Below are 23,484 nucleotides of genomic sequence, written 5' to 3' on the forward strand. Positions count from 1 at the left end.
AGGGACACCCCCACCCCCGAGAGCACAAATTTTTGTGCACTGGGCCACTAGTCTATATATATAAAACCCTAACATGCAAATTGACCGATCGGCGAAACAACTGAACCGGTTGCTGTGATGTGTGCTGACCACCAGGGGGCGTGCGCAGAACATGGAGGGCATTGGCTGCAGTGGGATGGTGGAGCAGATGAGCAGGGGCACCAGTCACTGTCATGGGGGCAAACCTCTGGTGGTTACTAAAAATTCTTTGCTCCGATGTGCTGCAGTCCCGCCCGGGCTCACACCCGCTGCCCGTGCCCAGCGATGCCCCGATTGCTCGGTGCCCTCAGTGGGTGTGAGCGGCTGCTGCCGGCCTCAATTGCCCCTCAGGGCTTCTCCACCTCCCCCTGCTCCTCCCCTTTGTACCCACTGCCCCTGCTTGCACCCACAGCTGGCGCTGAGCCCCGGCTTGCACCCACTGCTGGCGCCTGGCGCTGGTCCCGATCGCTCGGTGCTATCAGTGGTGCAAATGGCAGCTGCTGGCCCCAATTGGCCCTGAGGGCTACTCCACCTCCACCTGCTCCTGAGGGGCGACTGGGGCAGCAGTGGCTGCTTGCACCTGCTGCAGGCGCCAGCCCCAATCGCTCTACACCATCAGCAGGTGTGAATGGAGCTGGTGCCATCAGTGCGTGGGAGCAGTGGGAGCAGGGACAGGGGTGGGGGGGCCAGGGAGGATGGGTTGAGACCCACCCCTGTGCCCACCGCAGCCTTGTGGCCCACAGTTCTAGGTGCACTGGGCCCCTAGTTCAGTCATAAAAAAAGGAATGAAGGACCAACATGCTTATATGTGGATGAACCTTACAGGGCACAGAAGGTCACATTCTGTATGACTCCATTTATTTTATTTTAAGAGAGGAAGAGGGAGAAATAGAAACATAAGAATCATTGATGGGCTTCCTCCTGCATGTCCCACACTGAGGATCAAGCCTGCAACCCAGGCATGTGCCCTGATTGGAAATCAAACTGGTGACCTTCTGGTTCATGGGTCAACACAACCACTGGGACACACTGGCTGGGCACGGATGATTCCATTTATATGAAATGTTCAGAATAGGTAGAACCAGAGGCAGAATATGGACTGGTGGTTTCTGGGGCTGGGGGAGCCCAAAACCTCACAGATGCAGGGCCATGAACCATACCACTGATGAGGTGCTCCAAGAGCAATTCCAAACGTTGTCCACCTGCCACCCAGCCCGCGCAGGGCCAGGCGTCCCAAGACATAAGGAGTGTTCACTTGTTCAGCACTAGTGACGTGGCTGGGCAGCCACACCCACTCCGCTCACCTTTTACCCTCACAGCAAAGCCAGGATGTTCAGTGCTGTTCACAAGCGCAGTAAGGAAGGTGGCAGCCTCTGGAGGTGTGGGAGACAGATTCTGAATCGTGCACCCGCTACCTTCTCTGCAGGACAAGCTGCGAGAAGTTGGGCTTCCGCTTACCATGTGGACAGGGGAAAAGGGCATCGGCTGGAGGGAGACCATGAGGGCCAGAGGCTGGCAAGAGTCCCCTGGGCCCTGGCTGGTATCTACACCCACTGCTCCTGCCACCATTCCCCAGACTCAGCACCTGACCCACCAGAGTGAAGGGGTGAAACTCTTTATTAAGGCACATGAACAGGTGTGTCCGGCCACAGGCTTCTAGATAAGGGGAGTAAGTCTTCTGTAGACACAATTTTAGAGCAAGAGCCACTTGGCTGCATTACGCCTCCTTCTCAGGATGTCCGTGGAGAAGTCCTCCTGCCCGGAGGCCACAGCTGCTGCCGCAGCGCGAACAGGGCCTCTGCGGGGGTCTCAGCAGCTCCTGCGCCTCGGCAGTGGCGTGGTCACTCGGAGCCCAGGCACGGGGTGGCTTTGAGGAGCAGTCTGACCTGGACTCCTTAACACAGGCTGGCCAGACGCAGCCCCTCCCCACACCCCCAGCGGGTGAAGGGCCGCTTGGTCCTAGGAAGACAGCTCCTCCTGGAGACAAGGGATGAGTAGAGGCAGCGCCCTGTCACCCTCCTCTGCCCTGAGGACAGAAGGGGCGGGTGTGTCCAGGCTGGTGGCAAAGGCTGCATTTCCGCGGTTTCTTGGTCGTGGACCCCGGGTCTGAGGAGCTGGCCCGCGCTCTCTTGCTCGTGGACTGGGGCCCGCGGGTGTTCCCGCCGCCTCCTGGCCAGGGCAAGGCTCCAGAAGCCCCTGTGGGAGGAGCAGGGAAAGTCACACTGACTTGGAAGGAAATACAGGTTCCTTTCCATACTCACCGCCCCCCAGGCCAGGCCCCCTGCTCTGCACCAGCACACAACACCCTGCCCAGGCCCTGAGCTCCTGAAGGCGGGCCCATGTGGTGCTGGAAACGAGAGCGCTGCCCCTTTTTACCAAAGTGGGAACCCAAGCAAGAGGCTGGCCTGAGGTCACGAGCGAGGCAGAAAAGACAAGAGGGCCTGTGACCAGCCACCTGTTCCCCACCTTCCACCAAGAAACCTGCGCTCTGGATCCTGCCAGTCCTTCCCCAGCCTTAGTGCCGCCTGCCTGCTCAGCCAGGTAGCGGTCTGCGGGCCTGGAGGGCAGGCCTGCTTCCTCCCAACTGGAGGAGTGGCTCTGCAGGTCTGAACCACCCTCCACTCAAACGCGAGTCTGTCATAGCAAGGCCCCTCTGGCTCTGGCAGCCAGCCCTGCACTTAACAACATTTTATTCATTTTTAGAGAGAGGAAGGGAGAAGGATAGAGAGACAGTAACATCAATGGTGAGAGAGGAACATCATTGATAGGCTGCCTCCTGCAGGCCCCTCACTGGGGATCAAGTCCACAACCCGGGCATATGCCTGGACCAGGAACCAAATTGGCGACCTCTTGGTTACTGGGTCGACATTCAACTGCCGAGCCACACCAGCCAGCCCAGCCCCATACTTTTACTGAGCCTTCTGGGTCAAGCATGTCAAACTCGTGGCCCGGGGGCCTCATGCGGCCCACAACGAATATTTTTGTGGCCCAGCCAATATAATGGTGTGAGCAGTTATTTACAATTATGAAAGGAAATGAGTCTCCTGCAGATCCAGAATTACTGACATTCACCGTGGTTCAGTTTTGAAAGTGATCACTGTGAAGAAGATTTCCCCCGAAGTAGGAAAGATAGTAGCAGAGAAGAGATGCCAAGGGCCAGGAAGAAAACATGAATTTTATCATTGCTCTTGTGCTTTTTTTTATACTAGACTTTTCTAAATAAACCTACATTTCTCTGAGGATTGAACCTTTTGTTCTTTTTGCGGCCACAGCACTTACACCTTGTTTATGGGCCTGTGTTAGCCCTGGAGTTCGCCCTGCTTGTCTGGGTTCCTCCTGTAGGTGCAGAGCTGGTGACATGTTAGCCACAGCCCGAGCTTAAACTCCTTCAGGAGCTCGGATGGAGACAGACAGGTGCCCATCTTACTGAGGAAACCGAGGCTGAGCCAGGTCCTAGGTTCCAGGTCAGACCGCTGGGCTGTGGAACCAGCGCGTGACCAGCTCCCACTAGGCCTGTTGTCATTCTCAGAGACACGCTCTGCTGCGCACGAGAGCGGGCAGGCCACTTCGCAGTGCCTTCAGATGCACCAGCCCTGGGCCCCATGGCCAGGCTCCCGTCTCACACACCCATTTGGGTGCCACACTCAAGCTGTGTCTAACGTTGGGCTAGTTTCTTCATCTGAATAAATGAGTGATTTTTTGGGTAATGACTTTGCAGGGTTTGCAAAGGCTACAGGCACATGGGGTTGGGATTAGGCCGACCTACTTTCAAGTCTGTTGCTGTGTGACCCTGAGCAAAGCGGCTTCGTTTGTGGTCAGTCACTTCGTGTGTATAACTGTGACCGCAGGCTCACCTGGTGAAGATGGAGGATGTGTACGTACATAGTTGACTTAGCGTGGTGCCGGCAGACAGCACGCTACTGGACCTGGCAGGCACCCTTTGGTTTGGGACGCAGATGAGGAGCAAGGCAACCTCATGCTCACACTCCCTCACACAGCTGAGGTCTCTGAGCAGGACCCGCCCGCCCGCCCCGCCCGCTGCTCCCTGCAGGGCTGCTGCGGGGAGACCGCTCCTCACCTGGCGCCACGTTCTCGTCCACCCACTGAAAGAAGCCGCACTGCTGCGCTCTCGGCTTGGCACACGTGTGGAACTGGCGGCCCTTGTTGGGTCCGTCCTTCTGCACCGTCCGTGTGACAGCGGCCTGACTACAGAGGCAGGACGTGCCACCACCAGAATCATCCCCGGGGCCACCAGCCCCACCGGGGCGGTTCCCTGAGCCAGGGGGGCGTCCCAGCGAGCCGCCGGGGGGTCTCGGTGCAGAAGAGGGAGGGTCTGGGCAGCTGCCGCTGGCCCACAGGAAGAAGCTGCAGCTGCCAGCAGGGCACTTGTAGAACTGCCGGCCCTGGTTGGGGCCCTCCTTCCGGACGGTGAGCAGCACGGCCTCTTGGCCACAGTTGCAGACCACAGAGTCGTTTTCACCAGCAGCAGTGGCTGGTGGTAGATTCCGGGCCAGAGCCTTCAAGGGCCTGGGCTGCCTGGTGTCAGGGGGCAGGGGGTGGCTGTGCTGGCTGCTGTCCATTCGGTTCAGGGACTGGCTAGCCTGCAGGTAGCCAGGGGGCTGGCTGGCTGGCGGGCAAGCTCTGGGGGGGCCCTGTGAAAACCTCAGGTTCAAGATCTCCCGCAGGGTCTCATCACATCCGCCGATGCAGCCAATGAACTCCAGAGGCATGGTCGGGGGAAGGCTACCACGCTTACACTTCAGCTTCAACCTAACGGGGCCAGAAGGTAAGAACACACATTTACACCAGGTGCAGCGTCTTCTCCTTGGTCCCAGAGGGCTGGGCCTGCCTGAGGTCTCCCCCGGCATCCTCATAACGCACCAGCCAACCACCAGCCCCTCCGGTCTTCACACGAGTGCAGCGGGGGAGGCAGGTGGGACCACAACACAGAGGCCTCTGCAAGGCCAGCCCGCACCAGCGGCCCTTCAAGTGTGAGCCAGCGGCCTCTGCACTTTCCGGGGCCCTTTCAAGGTGAGGCCAAAAATATTTTGCAACAATGCCAAGTCTGCTGTGCTCTTATTTTTCCAAGTATGTGCAGTAGAGTTTTTCAGAGGCTACCACACATGCAATGAACCCAGCAGACCAACTGTGGGAGCAGGCATGAGAGTCCAATTGTCTCCCTTAAGCCAGACATCAGACTTGCAAAAATGGAAAACCATGCGTTCTTATTTTTTTGCTTTGGAAAATAGGCATTTTAGCTTAAAAACATGTTATTTATGTTAGTGTGCAATGCATGTTATAAACAAATTAATAAGCTCAATTTTAGAAGATGTCTACACTTTAATTTGGTAAATATTGATAAACATACCCACAACAAAAGCTCTTTGGATCCCTCAATGATTTTTACAACTGTAAGGGGTCGTGTGACCAGGTGCGAGGACCAGCCCCAGTGAGAGCTCTGGGCCTTGGGGAAGAGCGTGGGAACGATATGCAATGCACGCAGACTCTGGCCATCTAGCAGAAGCGGACAGGCCAGGGGCCTTCATGGTTCTTCCTCTTGAGGCGGCTCAGGAACCTGGCCCCACACCTACAAGGGCATCAGCGGGACCTGCCCCAGTGGAGACCTGCTGGCCTGGCGCCGCGAGCACAGCGAACGCCCGCCCTCCGAGGGCCTCGGAGTGAAAGGCCCCGAACGTGCCCCACCTCCTCTGACGCTGACTCAGGCGCCCAGCTCACCTGTGAACAGGGTGTGGCTGACACACTGGACACACACTCTCATCCCTGCACGCCTCCAGCACAAAGTCAGGGAGCCACATAACTGATCGACATTCCGGGAAGCCCGTGCAGCTGAGGTAGAACCTGGGGGGCACAGGGACCAGGGTCAGGCAGAAAACGGGAACTGGGGGAACCAGTCCCAGGCTGTCACCCATCTGGCAAGAAAATTTTTTTCTTCCTTTTTTTCCCCCAGAATATGAGAGTTTATTCAAAGTCCAGCATAGATTGGCCAAGCTGCCTTCTACAACATGAACAGAAAGCCTGTGAAGAGACAGAGTTGTTATAAAATAGCTTAAGCCCTGAATGGTGTGGCTCGTTGGCTGGGCATTATATTGTGCACTGAAAAGTCACCGGTTCAATTCCCAGTCAGAGCACATGCCCAGGTTTCAGGATCAATTCCTAGTTGGGGGTGTGCAGGAGGCAGCCCATCAAAATTTCTCTCTCTTTACCCCTCTCTTCCTCTCTCTCTAAAATCAATTTAAAAATATATTTAAAAAATAGCTTTAATTCAGTTCTCTCCACATTACAAGGTGCCAGGCGGGCAGTGGGATGTGCCATGCACCACATTATAGTTCTGAGCCTGTCAGTACTGGAATCAAAACATACACCTGTGTCACCCTGTAAGGTGCCCTTGCTGCCCCTCATGTCTTACACCCTTGTCCCCACCCCACATGGACACCAGGGACCCAGGTCCCGAGAAGAGGTCTGTGCACAGGGAAGCCCCTGGACTGTGAGCAGGACCACAGCAGGTGAAGGCGACAGGACCTGAGAGCGGCTGTCCCCCCTTAAGGGGCCCCAGCACTGGAGACAGACACGCAGAGCCGTGAACTCTGGTCCAGCGTTTGCAGGAGAGAGGAACCCTGACAGCCGAAGGGCTGCCGTCCTGCAGACAGGGCAGGTGAGGTGGGGGCGCCCTCTGTATTGGAAATGCTGGCCGGCTGCACTGCCCGCCCGCTAAGAAATGCACTGCTGCCCTGCAGGTGTGCTCGTGGTGGGAGTGCTGGTGCACGGAAGGGTCTCGGGTTCGATTCCAGGTCAAGGGCATGTACCTCGGTTGCAGGTTTGATCTCTGGCCCTGGTTGGAGTGCGTGTGGGAGGCAACCGATTGATGTATCTCTCTCACATCCATGTTTTTTTTCTCTCTCTCCCGCCCCTTCATTCTCTCTAAAAATCAATGGGAAAAATATTCTTGGGTGAGGATTAACAGCAACAAAATAATAACAAAGAAACTGCTACAGCTGACTCTGCTTTCTACTTTAAAAACAACCAACCCCCTGCCAACACTCAGACCACAGCACCAGGAGTACCAGGGCTTGGCTCAGTGGCCCGGGCTCTCACCTCTTCCTGTGCAGGGAGCCGGGGGTAGGGCTAGGACCCCCCAGTCTGATGCGAGAGTCTTTACCCTTAACACCTGCTCCACATCTTTTTTGGCCAACATTTATCAATGCCTTCCAGTCCTGAAATTCTAGGGCTGGACTAGCCACCACACACACCATCTACAATGTCCTCTGAGCATGCCTGGGTATGACCAGACCAGGAAAAACAAAACAAACCCCAAACCCCAGAAATGGAGATTATCAGGTAAACCCTGGAGTGGTAAGCCTCACAAGATCCTCCAGACCCACCTGGGTGACTCAAGGACTTGCAGCACCCAGAGCTACACCAAAGTAAGCATTCCTTCCCTCATGTTCCGAAGCTTATCAATCCATGCACACTGTGGCCCAGAGGAAACCACCGACAGCAGGTATTAAACGCTGACACAGGGCCGCCAGGCACTGCCTACGCCTGCAGGGGCACTGGCTTCTACGTTTGTGGGCAACACACGCCTGACCCTGGCTGCTGGTCGGGCCCACAAACCTCTGGTTTCTGAGTCAGGGAAGCCACCTGCTCACGGAGCAGCACAGAGGTGAACGATGCTGCAGCCAGAGGGGCTGGCAGGACGGAGAAGGGCTGTGAAGACCGGGTTCAAACTCTGCTTTTCCTGCTCCCAGGGCTGCCTGCTATAGACAAGCCCTCAGCCCCTCGCCTCGGCCTCACTCCTTAGAAAACAGCTGCCCTGTAGGGTGGTTATGGAGTCGGATAAGATAGTCTGTCGAGCACCTTCCAGCATGCCGGCCACAGGGATGGCACAGGATACACGATGGCCGCACCACCGCCCACCACTCCCGCCGTGACCTTCCCCTGGCCCAGGTATTGGCTTGGGCAGCGAGGCCCGGCCGGGCAACCTGAACCTCGGAGTAAACTGCCCACTCGGAATGAATGCACTGGGAATAGGAGGGATTTAAGATGTTCAGACCCAATTCGGAGCCAAAGCTAGGAGAGAAGGGAATCAGTGTTGCTGAGTATCTAGCATATCAGGCTCAGGGCTAGACCCTGACTTCTCACTGAATCCTCACCCTTCCCACAGCGTTGTGAGGCAGACCTCGGTGCCCGAAGTCTAGGGACGAGAGAAGAGTTAAGTGACCTGCTTTGGCGCACAAACCTGTACGTGGTAGAAGTGGGATTCTATCTCCAACTCCTGGTCCAGGGGCTGCCAACAGCAGGCTGCCTCTAAAAAATGACACGAAGGAGCCCTAGCCAGTTTGGCTCAGTGGATAGAGGGTCGGCCTGTGGACTAAAGGGTCCCAGGTTCGATTCCCAGGCAAGGGCATGTACCTCGGTGGCAGGCTCCTCCCTGGCCCAGGCCCTGGTCGGGGCTCGTACAGGAGGCAACCAATCGGTGTTTCTCTCACATGGATATTTCTGTCTTTCCCTCCCTCTTCCACTCTCCCCACAAGTCAATGGAAAAATATCCGGGGTGAGGATTAAAGAAAAAAGAAAAGGCGGGGTGAGCAGAAGCTGCCTGGCCAAGCCGGCAGGTGCGAGGCGAGCAAAGGTGGGCACAAGCTGGGCACTGACCCGCCACTCTTCTTGGTCTTGAGGACCATGTCCTTGTTGCACTGCGGGCACTTCCTGACCGGAGCTGGCACCGCCGGGTAGATGGCTTCCTCCGGGGGCACCTCCGTCCTTTCCCCAAAGTACTGGGACAAGGCTTCGTCCAATCTGAAGAAACAGCAGAGCATGTGCAACGTTCTTATGTGCGTTCAGCACGTGTGACCCGGGAGCCAGCTGGCTGGTCAGCCCCAGGCCGGCTGCACAGGCGGGAGGCAGGCACAGCACTGCACTGGCCAAGCGGCCCTGGCCGGCCTGGGTGACGGACAGCGCCCGGGAGGGTGCAGCTCTGCCGGTCAGTGGCCGCACATCAAACAAACCACACCGGCCCAGGCACACGCTCTGAAGTCCTTCTGGGTCTCGACCAGCTCGCGCATTCACGACGCTGGGGCAGACACCTTTCTAACACATGCGCGCGTTGCTGAATGGCCCCTCACAACACCCTGAGAACAAGTGGTCCTACCAGCACCTGGTTACTGGCGTATGATTGTGCTGCTACTGATTCAAAACAACTGAATCAGGAGAAGAGCATTTAGCCAACAGCCCAGCATAGCTGGACCAGGTCTCTCTGTTTGTTTTGATATTGACAAGGCTCCACGGAAGGGAACACTTGGAGCTCAGGAGGAAATGACCCGGGAGCCAGGCCGCAGGCCGCTGGGAAGCATGGACCGGCCTGGCGGGCAGCGTGAGGAACACCTGGCTTTGCTGAGTCACCCCAGGAATTCCCACTTCTTAGGGAAATGTACCCCTTTACCCCCCACGTGCACTCACTTCTTAGCTTTAGCCACTGCTTCGGTGAAAACTGCCCTGTATTTCTGGATCTGCTGCCTGAGAACCACAGATTTATCCTTCCTCCCCTCGCAGATCAGCTTCAGATCGGCTTCCAGCTCGGCGCGGAGGTCCGGCTTGGACATCTCATAGCCCATGGAGTCATACCCTGCGGGAAGAGCAGTGTTCTGTGCGGCCCCAACAGCACAACTTGGAATCTGAGTGACAGAGCCCCCGCAACTCCCTGCAGCCCCTCCCCTTACCTTCCACCAGTCCCATGCCCAGATGCCCAGGGAGAAACCGCTTGTCTGGGGTGAGCCCCACGTACATCCGGGCTTTGATCGTCTCGATGTGCTCCGCGTGAGTGGCATCAGTACCTGAAAGCCATTCCAGTGACTCGGTTAGTCCAGACCTCGCCCCCCCCCCCCCCAATCCCGTGGGCCCTCCCTCTGCCCGGATTGCCTACTCTCTGCACTCCTCCTCCATGCACAGTCCAGACCACATGGAAACCACAATGGCCACCTCCCTGTCCCTCACATCCGCTTGCTCACTAGCGCTGTCACCTCCAGCTCGGACGCTGCGTCTTTAATTTCCCCTCAGCTCAGCCGGAGCCACAGCCGGAGCCCCAGCCGGAGCCCCAGCCGGAGCCCCAGCTGGAGCCACAGCCGGAGCCCCAACACCAGTGGTCAGGACCCGAGGCTCCGGTTTCCCATCTCGCCCTCCACCCACCCGTTCTCTCCGCTGCGGCCAAAGGGAGCTTTTGTTTGCTTATTTATTTATTTTTAATTTATTGATTTAAGGGGGGAGGGGGGGAGGGAGGGGGAAGGGGCGGGGGGAGAGAGAGAGATCAATTTGTTGTTCTACTTATGCACTCATTGGTTGATACTTGTATGTGCCCTGACCAGGGATCACACCCACAACCTTGGTGTGTCAGGGTGATGCTCTAACCAACTGAGCTACCGGAAGACGGCCAAAGGGACCTTTTAAAAAATATATATATATATTTATTGATGTCAGAGAGGAAGGGAAGCGAGAGAGAGATAGAAACATCAATGATGAGAGAGAATCATTGATTTGCTGCCTCCTGCACGCCCCCTACTGGGGAGTGAGCCCACAACCCAGGCATGTGCCCTTAACAGGAATTGAACCCGGGACTCCTCAGTCCACAGGCCGATGCTATAGCCACTGAGCCAAGCCAGCTAGGGCTGAAGGGACCTTTTAAAACAAGGGTAGGGAACCGTTTTTTCTGCCAAGAGCAATGTTTATATTTATAAAATCATTCTCTTAATATAAATGTTGCAAGAAAAAAGCTCCTAGATTTACTGAATTTCGAGTCCCACCTGTGGCTGCCCTGGCAGGGCCAGACCAAATGATGTCATGGCCCGTGGACCCGACACTCCCCACCCCTCCTTTATTTTTATTTTATTTTATTTTATTTTTTTAATATATTTTATTGATTTTCTACAGAGAGGAAGGGAGAGAGACAGAGAGCTAGAAACATCGATGAGAGAGAAACATCGATTAGCTGCCTCCTGCACATCTCCCACTGGGGATGTGCCCGCAACCCAGGTACATGCCCTTGACCGGAATCGAACCTGGGACCCTTCAGTCTGCAGGCCGACGCTCTATCCACTGAGCCAAACCGGTTCCGGCCCCACCCCTCCTTTAAAACACAGCTCTGCCACCAGGGAATGCAAGCCAAACCCACAGGGAATGTCACTCCGTGCCGACGCGGATAAAGACCAGATGGCAGTAAGTGCTGGCGAGGATGTGGAGACGCCAGATCCTCCTGCACTGCTGGGGGATGTAACACGGAGCAGCCACTGTGGAAACCAGCCTGGGGTCCTCAAACACAGGCCCCCGACCCAGCAGTTCTACTCCCAGGTGTATACTCGAGAGAACGGAAAACATGTCTACACAAAACTGGGGCATAAATGTTCACTGCAGCATTCAGAACAGCCACCATGGAACAACCCAAATGTCCGTCAACAGAAACAAAAGGCAGAACGCTCCTCAGTAATGAAAAGGAACAACGTCCTAACACACGCCACACACGGACGAACCGTGACAACATGCTAAGTGACAGAGCAGGTTACAAAAGGCCGCCTGGTGTCTGACTCCGTTACAGGAAATGTCTAAAAAGGCACACCTGTGGCGGCAGGAGGGCGTGGCTGCCTCGGGGGTGGGGGGGCCGGGAGGGGAAGGGAATGGCTGCTCTGGGTGGAGGTTCTTTCTGAGGTGGTGAAAATGTTTGATTTGTGGCAACAGCTGCATCATTTTGTGAATATGCTAAGCACTGAAATGCACATTTTAAGTCAATGAATTATATACTGTATGTGAATTATGTCTCAATAAAGCTGTTCACATTTGAAAAAAGTATAGCCCTACATTGGTCCTTTCCTTAGAAATCTTAGACGGCTCCGCTGACCGCGGGCCAACATCGGAGCCCTGAGCAGGGCGTGGCTCCCATCACCTTTCTGGCCTCCCTTCTCCGACCACCCCGAGCGCCCGCCCCAACAGCACGGGGTCCTCCCCGTGTCCTCCCTGCACCGCGAGGCCTGCCTGCCTGCGCTCCTCGACATTCTCACTGGGAGGCTGCGGGCTCCCTGCCTGTTCCCTGCGGAGCCCAGCATGTGGTGCCTAAGGTGTTGGTTTGGTTTGGTTCTCCTGCTGGACCGGCCCTTGAAGAGAAGGACGAGGCCTGACGCCTGTGCACCCAGGCCCCAGGCCTCACACTTTAATGCATAAATCATGGGGGTAAACTACCTCTCATTGTAGCTAAACGCACGGCCTTTCTGGGCACGCCAGGCATGGCCAGGGGCCCCAGGTCAGGGCACGTCTTCCTACGTCACAGAACGACAACACTCACTTTGCAGTGAGGAGCTGCCCCCGAGGAACAGCCTGCTTCCATGACACCCCAGGGAGCCCCCCTTGCAGGCACGGCCTCTGGACGAGGCTCAGAGACAGTCCTCAGAGCTGTGAGGAGAGGGGCCGGTGGGTCAGTCACAAGAGAGCCACCTGTAAGGCTGCGGCTACAGGGCTTGGTGGGAGAAACAATCATGGCCTGGCTTTTCTTTTTAAACTTAATTTCATTTTTAAAAAAATAATTTTTAAATTCACAATTATAGCTGACATACAATATTATGTTAATTTCAGGTGCACAACCAAGTGATCAAACATTTATATGATTTACAAAATGACCACCCTGATAAACCTAATCCCTACCTGACACCATATAAACCTACTTCCTAATTCTGAAACAATTACAGGAAATGCTTTAACAAAAATCTACGACTACGGCCACCCCTGGTAACAGCAGGGGCCTGGCTGGACCGGGCGTGCGGGAGCCACGTGAGCAGCGGAGACGGGCATCTAGAGGAGTGGCTGCCGCGCAACCCGAACAAGAGTCCCTGGGACAGGAGGCTCAGGCTGCCGGACCTCCTGAGACTTCAGAAGATGGAGAGAGGCTTTTATGTGGAATTTCTCAAGTTTTACCTGTTGGGACCTTATTTAACACAAACAAATCTCAGCCTGGGCCCAAAATACTGAGGCCATGGGCAGCCCCGCTCCCCGCGGAGCCGGTGGGAAATGGCTGTCGCTCCAGGCACACCTCCTCGTCCTGCACCTCACATCACATCTGCGTGTGCCCTGAGCAAGTCCCTCCCTCAGGAAACACAGGGCACAGCTCTGGAGCTGAGATGATGCACTTTTTAGCAATAAAGTATTTTTAAATTCAAGTATATACATTTTTAAGACATAACACTATTGCACACTTAACAGACGACAGTAGAATATAAACCTAACTTTTGTACGTGCTGGGGAAGCAAAAAATCTGTCACTCACTCTACTGCAGTGGTCTAGACTCTAGACCAGCCATGGGCAAACTTTTTGACTCGAGGGCCACAATGGGTTCTTAAACTGGACCGGAGGGCCGGAACAAAAGCATGGATGGAGTGTTTGTGTGAACTAATATAAATTCAGCCGAAACCGGTTTGGCTCAGTGGATAGAGCGTCGGCCTGCGGGCTGAGGGGTCCCAGGTTCAATTCCGGTCAAGGGCATGTACCTGGGTTGCGGGCACATCCCCAGTGGGAGATGTGCAGGAGGCGGCTGATCGATGTTTCTCTCCCATCGATGTTTCTAACTCTCTATCTCTCTCCCTTCCTCTCTGTAAAAAACCAATAAAATATATTTAAAAATAAATAAATAAATAAATAAATAAAAGTAAACATTCAAAGTAAACATCATTACATAAAAGGGTACGGTCTTTTTTTTCAATAGTTTTATTCATTTCAAACGGGCCGGATCCGGCCCGCGGGCCGTAGTTTGCCCACGGCTGGTCTAGACTCTAGTCTAGACCAAACCCACAATAACTCTCAGGCACCTGTGTGTATGTGTGAGTGTGTGTGTGTGGTGCAGGGTCTGAGGTGCCTGTGTGTATGTGTGTGTGTGTGTGGTGCAGGGTCTACGGCACCTGCATGTGTATGTGTGTGTGTGTGTGTGTGTGTGTGTGGTGCAGGGTCTGAGGTGCCTGCCTGTGTATATTTGTGTGTGTGATACAGGGTCTGAGGCGCCTGTGTGTACATGGGTGGTGCAGAGCAGTGGTAAGAACACTGACTGTGGAGTTATTTGGACCTACATTTTAATAAAACACACTTTGAGACCTTAGGTTAAGTCCCTAACTTCTCTGAGCCTCACTTCAGCTATAAGGCAGGGTCCAGATTAGTTGTTGTGCTTGAGAGCTGCTAGTTACCATGGTGATGAGCTACTGACCAATGCCATGCTTCTCCATGAGGGCAATGAGGTCGGCTTCAGTGAGCAGCTGGGGCGGACTGGTCTCCCCGTCCACCATCTCCACGGTGCTGGGCTGAAAGCAGGAGCCTCTCTCATACACAGGGAGGGTCTACAGAGAGCAGAAACGTCAGTCAAACCATTCTGCCACGGCACTCAGCAAAAGACAGCTTCCGGTCCTAGGAACATGCCCCAGTCTAGCAATGGTTCTAGGGTGGGACCACGACTGCCTTCCCGTCCCCCAGGCCCACGGTTGTCTGACTGCACCTATGATTCATTACCTTGTCACTCCAGCGATCATATGGGTACACATCCAGATAGTTTCGGGCCAGAATCATGAGACCATGAGCCACAAAGCGTTCCTGAGAGATGTCAATCTCCACAGTAGTCTCCTGCCCCTGAGCATCCTGGGAGCAGCAAGCTAGGAAATGGCGAACGATAAACTCATATAGTCGCTGTTCATCTCCCTGTGAAGAAAAGAAAGCTGAGACTCCCTCTAGATCCAGAACAACGCTGCTCGGGTCTCAGCATCACTGCTGTGCCACCTGTGTAGGCCCCTCTCAGGCCACAGTCCGCACAGAACAGAGCGCCCACGCCTGCCCCCCTGCTCGAACGCGGCGTGCCAGGCCACGGCCCTGGTGCTATGGACGTAGGCTGATAAACCGCACGACTCTCGTCAGGCAAAGATCAGCAAGAGAGTCATGCTGCCCTTAACAGTGGGAAGTGACGTTTTGGTCATAAACCCAACCTAAACAGACCACCAGGCGAAAGCATAGGAAGTAACAAGGCACCCTCGTACATTAGAGATATAGGGTAAGTTTGCAGCCAGCAGCCTTAGACCAACTTCATGAACACAGGGTTGGTGATTTTCCACCAATTCAGTAATCCAGCATTTGGTGAGGCTCAGTCTATCAAGAGCCCATAAGATGTTCATGCTTGTATCCATTAATGCTCCTTCTAAGAATGTATTAGAAGAAAATAATGAGAGATCTGCACTAATATTTATGTATACACCTGTTAACTTTAGTATATCATGTATCTAAAAGTTGGAACAACTTAATCCTTCAGAAACAGACTTGGCAAAATAAGTTACAGACCAGCTATCCAGTCATTAAATATACTTTAAAATATTTCAGCACATGGAGAAACATAAAACGGAAAAAAATAGTTTATGAACTATTCAAGGTTGCAATTTTAATATAAGAATATTATACACAAGCATAGAAAACAGATGGTTCTCAGGAGGAGGTAAGATTAGAGGACATCTTTTTCTTTCTTACAATCTTCTGTATTTTCTTAATTGTCTAAAATGAACATGTATTACTTTTTAAATCAGAAAAAAAAATAGCCTGGCCTGTGTTGCTCAGTGGTGAGCATCAACCTATGAACCAGGAGGTCAGGGCACATGCCTGGGTTGTGGGCTTGATCCTTAGTGTGGGACGTGCAGGAGGCAGCCGATCAATGGTTCTCTCTCTATTTCTCTCTTCTCCTTTCCTCTCTGAAATCAATAAAAATATGCATTTTTAAAAAATCAGAAAGAATAATGTGTTACTAAAAGGAGAGTCATAACCGGTTTGGGTCAGTGGGTAGAGCATTGGCCCTCGGACTGAAGGGCCCTGGGTTTGATTCTGGTCAAGGGCATGTACCTTGGTTGCGGGCTCAATCCCCAGTAGGAGTGTGCAAAGGTAGCTGATGGATGTTTCCAACTCTCTATCCCTCTCCCTTCCTCTCTGTAAAAAATCAATAAAATATAAAAAAATAAAACTAAAAAAAAAGGAGAAAGAAGCCCGGCTCAGTGGATTGAATGTTGTCCCATGCACCAAGAGGCCTCTGGTTCGAGTCCTGGTCAGGGCATACTCCTGGGGGCGGGCAGGAGGCAGCCGATCGATGTTTCTCTATCATTGATGTTTCTACCTTCTCCCTCTCCCTTCCTCTCTGAAAAAAAAAAAAAAAAAGAAAAGAAAAAAAGGGAAGAAATAAGAAAAGGAAGAACAAGAAGGGAGGAGGAGGAAGAAAGAAGGAAAAAGAAGAAGATACCAGACTTCACAACCTGCAGATGTCAAACAAGCCTCACTAGCTGGGGCATCACGGAGCTTCCCCCCCAGCTGAGCACATGCGAAGTGTGACAGTCCTGCTGAGTGGAGTATGGCAGGAGGGGATGTGAAAGTTTGGGGAAGGCAATGGAAAGGGATCCAGTTTTGGGAGGATGAATAGGATTCTTCCAGGTGACAAGGGAACGAGAGGGCCAGGGTTCTGTGTGGGTGGGGGGCTGTGCAGAGATCAGTTTGGGGGTGCAGGGAAGCAGCAGAGGGAGCTGACAGAGTGGGGAAGTGGGTGGGCTGGGTAGAGAGCAGAACCCACCATAGGAGTCTTTCATGGAAGCCAGGCAGAAGACTGTGAAATAGGAGAGAGAGCTTGTACAATAACATCTCTTTTCTGAAATGGAGGAGCTATTTCACAATCACATAGTTCCTACAATAAGAGCCCACTAGAGTAAATTCAAATGCCACCACTGACCCCTCACCTCCCTCTGGGTTCCAGGAGGCAGCAGAGCCAGGGAAACCAACCTGCAAGCTGTTGGTGTATTTGGTGGGGTGGATGGGAGGGTGGGCTTGGTCAGATTTGTTCCCGTTGCGGGGGGTGGGGCCCCCCTGCTCTAGAATGCTCTGGGCAAAGGGCCCCCAGCGTGGATCCGGCGTCTGCTGCTCCACCAGTGCTGTCAGGTTTAAGTCTCTGGGGAAAATGTTCGTTTCGGTTCTGGGATAGCTGATGTACCTAAAACAAAGGCAGACAAACAGAACAAGAGATTGGTCCATAAACAACTGAATTCGGTTGAAAACACCTGGTGACACCAGCAATAATTCATCTGAGCCAGCCAACTCAAATGAAGGCAACCTTGGTTACCTACGCTGATAGAAGTCCTGAGATGTGCCCCCCAGAAGGGGTGAGAGACGCAAAGAAGTCAAAGGATAAATGAAGGGAGGGCACAGCAAGGGCACACTCTCAGCTCGGCTCTGCCAGCAGCTGTGTGCCGGGCACATCCAGGGCCTTCTCTATGTCAGTCTGACAGAGCAACCGCACGTTGGCCCGACAGCTACAACAGTGCACACGCCTACGCTTCTCTCCAGGCACAGACACAGCAGTGCTGCCCCGTGAACTGCAATGTAGACCCCCTGTGTAATTAAAGCTTTCGTTAGCCACTGAACCATTACCGAGATGGTTTGCGTTCTTTTTTTCATGCAAATCTTTGAAACCCAGTGTATAGTTCACACTTAAGCACATCCTAACTCAGACACCCCAAATTTCAGGCACGCAGCAGTCAGCCGCAGTGTGGCTGCCATGCCGGTCTGTGCGGATCACACTGGCCCTGGATGGCACGGGGGCCCATGACCCTGGAGGCAGGATGGCTTACAACAGGCAAACAACTCCTAGAGCAGTGGTTCTCAGCCTTCTGGCCCTTTAAATACAGTTCCTCATGTTGTGACCCAACCATAACATTATTTTTGTTGCTACTTCATAACTGTAATGTTGCTACTGTTATGAATCGTAATGTAAATATCTGATCTGCAGGATGGTCTTAGGCGACCCCTGTGAAAAGGTCGTTCGACAGCCAAAGGGGTCGCGACCCACAGGTCCTAAAGGTAAGGTGCTGCCTGCCACCTGCCAGGGCCCAGGGGGAGTTGCTGGGGGAATCAAGACTGGGGTTTGAATTTACTCTATGGACCCTTGTTTTAGAAGAGATTTTGAAATAACTTTTTCATTATTAGGAAAGAGAAGTCAGTGTCAAAATTCTTCTACTTCAGAGCTTAAGTGATATCTAGACAGTGTGTTTCCTCATAAACTCTATTTCTAAAGTATTTTACGTTGATGAAGATGCATCAAATTCTACCCACAGGTGAGACACTTACCCCTGAGTGTAGAGTTTCTCGGCGATCCTCATGGTCTCTTTGGCGCTTATTCTCAGCTTGCGAGAGGCCAGCTTCTCCAGCTCCTGTGAATGTCAGCAGGCACGTTAGGGTGTAGCGCAGCCAGAGGGCACGGCACAGCCACACCGCCATCTCCAGACTGGCTGGGCCCGTCGCTCCAGCTGCTGTCACTTAGAGGGAGAAAGACTGTGCTGAGAGGAAATTCCTGGGCCTGCCCAGCAGAGCCAGGATCTACTCCAGTGGTTCTCAGACCCTGATGTGCAGAAGCAAGAATCACCTGGGAAGCAAGCAGACTCCCAGGCCCTGAGAACTAGGGATTCTGACATAAGCAGGGAGAGGCCGGCAATCTGCATTTAAAAAAACCCCAACTTGAGGATATGGTATTATTGATTTATAGAGAGAAGGAAGAGAGAGAGACATCCATGTGAGACAGAAACATCGATCAGTTGTCCCTGTGGGCCCTGTGACTGGGGATGGAACCCTTAACCTAGGTATGTGCCCTGACTGGGAACTGAATCCACAACCTTTTAGTGTAGGAGCTGATGCTCCAACCACCTGAGCCACCCAGCCAGGAAAGGAAATCTACATTTTTTAACAAGCACCTAATACAGATTCTGACACCGACAGTCTGAGCACCCCAGTTTGGGAACACCTTTCGAATCCTGGACGTTCCCCTGAATGATGAATGCCATTCTGCCAGCCTCCTGGGGGAGAACCAGCGGCCCTTTCCCCGGCTGACATCCCACAATGCTCGGCGACATGGCAAAGTATCCACCCGGCGGGGGAGAGACACTCCTGCCTACTGTCTGGAAGCAAAGCTGCCTCGTGCGCACGGCCCCCAGCACGCGCGGCCCCCAGCACGCGCCCTCTGCCTTTTCAGCCTCTGGAGTCGGCCTTGACAGGATGCTCTCTGACTTTCCCTGCACACTGGTGACTTGGAAGGGGAACCCCAATGCGTTTACTCAGACTGTGTCCCATTGGGTGGGGCTCATAGAGTCAAAAAATTTGTTCTTGAGTAGGCTCATAAAGCAGATATTTAAATATTTATATATTATGGAGAAACATTTTTTAAAAAGGAAGGGAGAAACAAAGTATTCCAGTTACAACTCTAAAAAATAAGCATATGAAAAAAAGAAGGCACCAAGATTACACCAGTAATTACACAAGAATGGTGAGGTGATGGTTGATTTATCTCCCTTTTGTTGTTTCCCAAACTCCACAGAAAATAGTTATACTGCATTAATAATTTAAATATTAAAGAAGCAGAGGCCAAGGAGGCCCAGGGTTTGGAGTTTCTGTTTTTTCCAAGTGCTTTCCTGTGTGGCCCTGTGAAGAGTGATGTCACTGGGCCATGGTCTGGTCCCCAAAACAGGAAGTCAGGGGCTGGCGAAATCCCCCCAGAACGTACCACAGTGTCCAAAGCTTGAGGCCTCCACTTGCTCTTTGCCTTAGAAATGACCTCCACCACAGTCGCCCTGGGGTCCTGGAAAGCCAAGAAAAGCAGAGGCACGTGAACCTGCTGACGCCCGTCTGCCGCTTTCCCGCAAGGCCCTGCTCAGCATTCTGCTCACCCACCGTCAGCAGAGACCCTGCTCATCCCGCGGAAGCGCTCCATGCACCCCGGCCATCGTCCAGTGCGGGGGTGCCATCACCACCTTCCCACGCAAACAAGACCACGAGGGGCAACTCACAAGCCCCCCGGTGCCCCCTGGAGCCCGTGGACGACAGCAGCCTACGCCCCTCCTAAGAATGGTCTCCAATCTCGCGTGCATGGAGTTACTTTTTTTTTTTTAATTCTTGATAATACAGAATTAGAAATAGGAGAAATTCTATAATACAAGCTGAAGAAACTCTAATTTTAAGACCAACTTCACACTTTTAAGAGATTTCAAGTAGACAAAGAACTCAACTTAAGTGATTTGGAAATGAGAATATTTATATATCAAAATGCAAATCTCCCTTTCCAAATAGACTGGGACCAGGTGCGCTTGACAAGGAGCTCAAAGTATCCCACCTGCTTTTTTTTTGTACCATCCTATATAATAAAAGCGCAGTATGCAAACTGTCCCCTCAACCGGGAGTTGTCCAGGAGTTTGACGAGGGGGCGGGGCCAGCCAGTGGAAGGGAGGGAGGTCCTGGCCAGTGGTGGCGGCAGCAGCAGGCGACAAGGGTAGGGGGTGGGGGGAAGAGATGAAGGTCCCAGAGGAAGGGAGGAAGTACCCAGCCGGCAGCCAGCAGCCACTAGGGGCCCTACCAGTGCACGAACTTTGTGCACTGGGCCTCTAGTATCCTAATAAAGCACATAAAAGGGCAGGTCTTTTTACTGAAGAGATAAACGTGCAGGGTGGCTGTGTGACCTTCATGGTCAAAGGGTGAAGTAGTGGACAGACAAGTGACTCCTGGGAGGCAGCGTGGTCTGCAGGAGCTGGAGTCAGACACACTGGGACCAGTCCCTGCTCTGCCCCTTACTGGCTCCAATGTGTCTGTGCAGTTCCTTCACTCTCTCTAGGCCCTCATCTGTAAAATGAGACCGCCACTCGGGTAGGCAGTGTTCTAAAGGAAGTCACATGTAAACACACGGTGTGTCTGGCATGAAGCAGGTGCTCAGTAGTCATTACTTTCCCTTAGCAAATCAGTGCTAACCCTGCCAATGGCTACAGCTGAGAAGCACAGCTGACTCATCAAACCTAGAGAGCTCCAAGTTTTCTTTAGGTGCCACAGCATGCAGCCCCTGTGTGAACACCGGCAGTTGTGTGCTGACTGACAGGAAGCAGCATCGCAAAGTGGACAGTCAGCCTGAGGGACACAGCTGAGCCACTGACTGGCGTGTGGCTGAGTAGTCCTTTGCATGTGCTGCTCTCTTGACGGCCACACGCTTTCCCCAGGCCCTCCTTGGCTGCCTGCTGCTACTCACTCCGGCCTTCCCTGACATACCTTTCATGACCACCATGCCTAGAACAGTCCCCCTTTCTGCTCCCCCTGGCCATTCTCTATTAATTTATCCTGTTACCTCCAGTCCTTTATCATTGTGTAAAATTAACTTGTTCACTCATTTGAGACTTTCATCTCTTTAGATTTCATCTGACCAATGGTTGAAAGAGTCAGACCAGAAGCTGTCCAGCTCCTTCCACTCTGAGAGTGCACGGCCTGCCCTGGCCCAGCTGGTCCTTATCAGCTGCTATGACAGGCCTTGGCTTCAGGGGAGAGTTTAGCAAACATTTCTCATTTTACCTAAAAACTCCACAGGTCCTTTTCTTCCCCAATTTTTAGTATTTTCATGAGGTTCTACTCTTACTGGTCCCAAAAAGTGATATCCTGAAAGCTACAGCTCAGAGGGAAACGGGACAGGATCGCTTCCGCCACTAGAGAGGGACTGACTTGGGAAATTACAATTTTCCCAGATCATTGAGATTTCAAAATATTTCTTACCTCCATGCACAGCTGATAGAGGACAAGACAAGCCGTGTGGTTAAAGAGACGATGCCTTTTCCAGCTGAATTCTACGACGCCGTCCCTGTGGTCATGCGTTACTATTGGGGAAACGCAAACAGGAGGCTGTGCCTCAGCCACAGGACATGACAGGTGAACTAGGAGTATTACAGTGAAAGTCAAAAGAATATGACATAGAGAAGGCCACTAAGGAAACGGTAAGTGGATTCTGAATATTGTAATGAGGTAGAATAAAGAACAGCCAAACTAGAAATCAAGTAAACAGTGAATTAGTGCCGCGGACGCTCATGGAGCCCTTGGCTATTCGGGGCCTGTAGGTTCCATATCATAAACAAGTCCCAGCCCCACCTTTGATTCTATGGAAGATTTCTGGCACGAAAGCCTGAATGGCTTTGAACCTCTCCACCACAAACCCCAGGGTTGGGAACTGGCAGCTGCCGTAACTGATTAGCTGCTCTGCCAACACCTGGGGGAAAATCTTCTGCAGCCTCAGGGTCTGGAACCTCGTGAAGGCAGCTCCTGGAAAGCGAGGAAGGACAAGAAAATGATGAACTGCAAGACCAAAGCCAGCTGCACATATTTACACACAAACCTCATCCTTGGTTCCGTAACCAAAGCCCAGCAGCTGCGTGCGCCAGCAAAGGCCGGTGCGGCCCCTCACCGATCCGCAGGTCCAGCTCCTGCCTCACGTCCACAGCATCGCTCACTCTCTGGTCGGGCTGGGTCAGGTTTTCACAGGCCAGCATGACAGCGCGGGGGGTGATCTCAGAGAAACGGGCCCTCCACACCTGCAGGCTGGGCTTCACTGCAGGTCAGAAAGAGTGGCCAAGGTCAAAGCCACGTCACACGGCCCTCTCATCATAAAGGCCACCTCGGACGAAGAAAGCTGGACAGTTCAAGAAGCTGTGAAGCATCCGATTGAAAGAGCAATATGCTTTCTGAGAGGGAATTCATTACAGCCGCCGAGCTGAGCACTGTCAGTAACGACAGCGGACTGAATTTTGCTATTAACTGAGACCGTCTTAGTGAGCCTTTCAAGACTTGAATTTCACCTGCTCTCAGACATTTCGGGAAGAGAAAAACGTTAATTAACAGATCCTATGGGGGATTTCGTGTCCTGTCATGGAAATAACACATACACTCTCCCTGGAAGTTAATGCATTTAAATGCGAGAGTCACCTTGGCTCAGCTGGCTGGAGTGCCGTCCCACACACCGAAAGGCTGTGGGTTCCATTCCCAGTCAGGGCACATACTCAGGTTGCGGGTTCCATACCCAGTCGGGGTGCATACTGGAGGCAACCGATCGATGTTTCCCACTCACATCGATGCTTCTCTTTCTCTCTCCTTCATCCTTCCTCTCTCTAAAAAAATATTAATACCTTACAACAAAAATTTTTTAAAATTAAATTAAAACAAATTTTCAGGAATCATTATAGCTTCAGACTCACATTCAAGTTCACTTCAACATTTGCTAATGTTCAGGAGGTAAAATTAATATAGATTTTAAACAATGGAATCTTGCCCTGGCCGGTGTGTTAAGTGGTTAGAGCATCGGCCTGCCCACCGGAGGGTCTTGGGTTCGATTTCCGGTCAAGGGCATGTACCTGGGATGCAGGTTCCATTCCCACCCATAGTGGGGGCAAGTGTGGGAAGCAACAAATCCATGTGTCTCTCTCCATGAATGTTTCTCTCTTCCTCCCTCTCCCTCCCCCCTCTGTAAAAACCAGTGGAAAAATATTCTCACTCCTTGGATGAAGATTTTAAAAAAGGAGTCTTACATAATGTTATTAACCATGTTACCTCAACAAACTTAATTTTAAAATTGAT

At 52.8% G+C, this 23,484-nt stretch overlaps 1 protein-coding gene across 2 annotated transcripts in view; it reads right to left on the reverse strand.

Moving 5' to 3' along the window:
* Positions 1 to 826: 826 nt before the first annotated feature.
* The window catches only part of TOP3A (DNA topoisomerase III alpha), a 39,456-nt gene continuing 16,798 nt past the window's right edge, over positions 827 to 23,484 (reverse strand). The window contains exons 6-19 of one of the 2 annotated variants that reach the window (XM_081108752.1): positions 22,319 to 22,462; positions 22,006 to 22,176; positions 21,637 to 21,737; positions 19,616 to 19,690; positions 18,190 to 18,272; positions 16,849 to 17,056; positions 14,563 to 14,748; positions 14,264 to 14,393; positions 9,756 to 9,869; positions 9,496 to 9,661; positions 8,692 to 8,835; positions 5,755 to 5,877; positions 4,097 to 4,788; positions 827 to 2,214 (exon numbers count right to left, since the gene is read on the reverse strand). In XM_081108752.1, coding sequence (XP_080964878.1) covers positions 2,030 to 2,214; positions 4,097 to 4,788; positions 5,755 to 5,877; positions 8,692 to 8,835; positions 9,496 to 9,661; positions 9,756 to 9,869; positions 14,264 to 14,393; positions 14,563 to 14,748; positions 16,849 to 17,056; positions 18,190 to 18,272; positions 19,616 to 19,690; positions 21,637 to 21,737; positions 22,006 to 22,176; positions 22,319 to 22,462 — 2,522 coding nt within the window. In that variant the 3' untranslated portion in view covers positions 827 to 2,029. The remainder of the gene's footprint in view (positions 2,215 to 4,096; positions 4,789 to 5,754; positions 5,878 to 8,691; positions 8,836 to 9,495; positions 9,662 to 9,755; positions 9,870 to 14,263; positions 14,394 to 14,562; positions 14,749 to 16,848; positions 17,057 to 18,189; positions 18,273 to 19,615; positions 19,691 to 21,636; positions 21,738 to 22,005; positions 22,177 to 22,318; positions 22,463 to 23,484) is intronic. The other variant, XM_081108753.1, reaches the window with a different exon arrangement.

This window comes from Myotis nattereri (assembly GCF_964212035.1).
Source record: "Myotis nattereri genome assembly, chromosome: 16".
Lineage (NCBI taxonomy): Eukaryota > Metazoa > Chordata > Mammalia > Chiroptera > Vespertilionidae > Myotis > Myotis nattereri.